General features: G+C 47.9%; 1 protein-coding gene across 1 annotated transcript in view; it reads left to right on the top strand.

The window, feature by feature from the left end:
- The window catches only part of PLEKHH1 (pleckstrin homology, MyTH4 and FERM domain containing H1), a 56575-nt gene that overhangs the window by 39897 nt on the left and 12414 nt on the right, over positions 1-4264 (top strand). Inside the window, exons 14-16 of the mRNA XM_012809881.2 lie at positions 1889-1969; positions 2346-2528; positions 2881-2989. Of these exons, the coding sequence (XP_012665335.1) occupies positions 1889-1969; positions 2346-2528; positions 2881-2989 (373 nt within the window). The remainder of the gene's footprint in view (positions 1-1888; positions 1970-2345; positions 2529-2880; positions 2990-4264) is intronic.

The following is a 4264-nucleotide window of genomic DNA, read 5'->3' as shown; positions in this document are numbered from 1 at the left end:
AAAAAGAAGATCCAAGTTCAACAGTCAAACATGATCAAAGTGTATAACTGTTTCATGGGAGGTGTAGACAGAGCTGATGACAACATTGATAAGTATTGAGCATCAATCCGAGGAAAGAAATGGTATTCAAGTCCTCTTTTGTTCTGTTTTGAATTGGTCTTACAAAATGCTTGGCAACTGCATAAAACATATGATGAAAACCCAATGGATTTTCTGGAGTTTCGTCAACGTGTGGTATGCCATTATTTGGAGACCCATGGTCTTCCTCTAGACCCCGGCCGGAGAGGAAGACCTTCTCAGAAGTGTAACATTGACACAAGTTTTGGTGGCATGAATCATGTGATAGTCAAGCAGGGAAAGCAAACTTGGTGTGCTGAATGTCATAAGAATTCACTTTTCGGTGTGAAAAATGTGATGTTGCCTTACATGTGAAGTGTTCTGTTGAATATCACACTGACTAGCAGGTGTCACCACCTACTGAGATAAGAAACATGATTTTATACATTATGTACAATATAGCAGGGGTTTTGCCTAGTGTTTCATTTTTGGAATGTCACATAACAATGGAGTATAATAAAACATTTTTTTCCAAAAAAAAAAAAAATTCTGGCCAAGCATGGTGGCTCATGCCTGTAATTCTAGCACTCTGAGAAGCCAAGGTGGGAGGATCCCTTGAACTCAGGAGTTTGAGACCAGCCTGAGCAAGAGTGAGACCCCATCTCTACTAAAAATAGAAAAACTAGCCATGTTGTGGCAGGTAACTGTAGTCCCAGCTAATCAGGAGGCTGAGGCAGGGGGATTACTTGAGCCTAAGAGTTAGAAGTTGCTGGGAGCTAGGCTGATGCCATGGTATTCTAGCCAGAAAAACAGAATGAGACTGTTGCAAAGAAAAAAAACAACAAAATTTCAAGACAAAAGGGGACAGAACTGTCTTGTACCTGCTTTGAGGTCATTAGGGGTTGTCCCCAACCCCCACCTCGTACCCAGTATTAATAGTGGGAAAGACCTAGGTGTGTTAGCTAAGGTCATTCAAAGACTTACAGGACCCTGGCCTGCCCTGAAGACACTTTAGGTCTCTTCTGGTTCTGGTTGTAAGGAGCAGAGAAACACTTGTTAACGCCAAGGAACATATGACAAAGGTACAAGTCAAATCTGTGAAATGTAGAACATTGATGTTTTGGCACAATAATCAAGTAAATGCGATGAAAGCTATGTTGATTGGTTAAATCTAATCATGTTAAATTGTAGAAAAAGAAAAAAAATCAGCACATTGTACCCCACATATGCATGAATGTATCCATGATCTATGTGTATTTGACTTAAAAAAAGCAAAAGAAACACTTGTTAACGCCAAGAAAGAGAAGTAAACAAGGAAGCATGTGTACAGGACAAGAAGACCATTGGGTCCAGAGCCACTTGTGCTGAGCTGGCTCAGTGCACACCGGCTCACTGTGCTGGCCCCTGCTTCCTCATTCAGTCTGTGTTATGTCATTCTCCCCTGCCCCTGTGCGGTTTCTGTTCCCTCATGATTTATGGCTGCCCCAGGGCTTCAGCGTGGCCTGGCCCTCACTCCCTCACAGCATCCTCACAACTCTGGCCTCTGCCAGCCAGCAAGTTCTTCCTGTTTTCATGTTCCTGGGGAGGACGTCTGATCGGCCTGGTTGTTGGATGGCAGGTCATAGGGCACTGGGGTGCTGCCTAATGCACACCATGGCGTCCTTGCTGTGAAAGGGGTGGCTGCATTAGCAAGGAGTCCGAGCACCATCTCCACTAAGGCCAAGTGTGACTGTCAGTCAAAGCTGTCTCCCTGTGGCTTCTCTTTGCCAGTTCTGGATTTATTTCCAGAGTTACCTGGTTGTAATAATGCTGGTTTATTTCTTTCTCCCAGGTGAAGCATGGTCATTCCAAGCTGGTCTGGTGTGCTCTTGTTGGGAAAACTTTCTACTACTATCGGAGCCATGAGGACAAGGTATTTCTTCCACCTCCTGGCAGCACCCACTCTCCTGCTCCCCCTAAAGCAATTACTATGGCGCCATGTCCTAATGAAAGTCCCTAACTTTACCCTCTATAACATCTAACCCAATGACAAGTACAACAGCCAGTTGGCCAGATCCCTCCAGAGTTACATAGCCCAGTGTGCATGGCCAGCAGATTCTGCCTGTGTGGTCCATGGTGCTTCTCTAGGCAGGCCTCATTCTGTTCCTAGCCTGGCTGGGAGCTGCAGTTTCCATTGCCCACCTCCCCATGCTGTCATCCACCCATATCCATGCTTCCCAGCCCTACAGAGCCCAAGCCTCTCTCATCCCCCTCTGGCTTGCCTATTCATGGCCGACTCATGTCCACAGCGACCCCTGGGCCGTCTGCCTGTGCGGGATGCGCGCATAGAGGAAGTAGATCGATCCTGTGACTCAGATGAGGACTATGAGGCTGGAGGAACGGGCAGGCTGCTTTCCTCCCACTGCACCCTGGTGATCCACCCCCCAGAGCACAGCCCCACCTACCTCCTCATTGGCACAAAGCATGAAAAGGTAAGGAAGGGGATCTGGGCCTCCAAGGCCAAGCTTAGAGTTGTGATAATCATCTTCCTTCTCTTTTTCTCCTGAGCTCCCCCAAATTCAAGTTTATTTCCCTCTTGGACACTTTGACAATTAATACTCTGAATGGGAATATTCCTTTATATTGAATTCGTTCCCAGTGACCAAGATCTCTTCACTGGGGCCATGAGATAGAACCACAGACTTGGAAACTTGAGTCTTCCCTCCTAGAGTCTGGTGGCTTTGACTCATGCCAACCAGACTAGCTGAACCCTACCATGGGTGTGGCCCCTTTGAGGAGCCCTCCTTGGAGCTCTTGCCTGTATTTCTTCCCACCCTCTTCCAGGAAACATGGCTTTACCACCTCACCGTGGCTGCAGGTGGCAGCAGTGCCAAGGTGGGCACTGCCTATGAGCAGCTCATTGGAAAACTGATGGACGGTGAGGGAGACCCAGGTAAGGCAAGGGTGGCATCACTGCTTGGGTGGGGGCATTGCTGGGTAACTGTTGGTCAAGAACCTAAGGAAAGCACTGTTGTGCCCCAAAGCTCTTTCTAAAACATCTAGGCTACAGAGGGAACTTCCCATCCCAGTGCCAGGGCCCCTCTGTCTCTGGCCAGGATACTGAGATGACCACTCTGTATCTTGGGGAGTTAATCTGGGAAGAAGCAGACTTTCCAGTGACTTGTGTAAATGTTTTACTTTGTTTAACTCGCAGCTTTGCTGGCTGGGCAGAGGGTTGAGGAGGGAAGGTAGCTGGTTAATGTATAGTTAGAGTCTGTTAATAAATGAAATCTAAATTGGGATCAGGCTAACCTAAACCTGGGCTGCTTTTTTTTTTTTTGAGACAGAGTCTCAAGCTGTCACCCTGGATAGAATGCTGTGGTGTCACAGCTTACAGCAACCTCAAATCTTGGGCTTAAGCGATTTTCTTTTTCTTTTTGGGGGTTTGCAGTTTGGCCAGGGCCGTATTTGAACCTGCCATCCTCGGTATATGGGGCCAGCGCCCTACTCACTGAGCCACAGATGACGCTCTCTTACACAGTTTTCTTGCCTCAGCCTCCCAGGTAGCTGGGACTACAGGTGCCTACCACAATGCCCAGCTATTTTTTGGTTATAGTTGTCATTATTGTTTGGCAGGCCTGGGCTGGATTCGAACCCACCAGCTCCTGTGTATGTGGCTGGTGCCTTAGCCGCTTGAGCTACAGGCACTGAGCCATGACTTCAATTTTTTAAAGGAGAAAAAAAATGCTGGCCTCCCAGTAGGAACTGCCATGTGCAAAGTGAAATAAAAGTTTGTCCTTTATCTGAGAGATTGAACTCAGTGTTAGTGTGGCCACAGTATTCTCCCCTCTGAAGAGAGCAGCCAGAGAGGGTGGCTTCCTTACCCACAGGCTACCACACTTGCTACCACTTGACCCCAGCAGTCTGGCTCCTAATACCTGGAATCCAAGTAATGGTGTCAAAGGCAACCTCCCCATCAGGTCCTGAAACTCTAGGACACTATGAACTGCCCAGGAGTCTGCGAGCCATACTGATTCCTGGTCCCTTCTCCTCCAATTCTATGGCTCTGATGTAGACGATCTATGTTGGAGAAATGCTGAGTGGTGGGTGTGAGGACGCAAAGGGGGCAGAGAGAACTGGTCCTGGACAAGGTGAGGAGCACCTGTCATCCTAGCACTCTGGCAGCCTGAGGCAGGTAGATTGCCCTGAGCTCACGAGTGTGAGACCA

This window comes from Otolemur garnettii, unplaced genomic scaffold, assembly GCF_000181295.1.
Source record: "Otolemur garnettii isolate 467f Iridium unplaced genomic scaffold, OtoGar3 scaffold00115, whole genome shotgun sequence".
NCBI classification, from domain to species: domain Eukaryota; kingdom Metazoa; phylum Chordata; class Mammalia; order Primates; family Galagidae; genus Otolemur; species Otolemur garnettii.
This window is presented reverse-complemented; position numbering and strand designations above follow the sequence as displayed.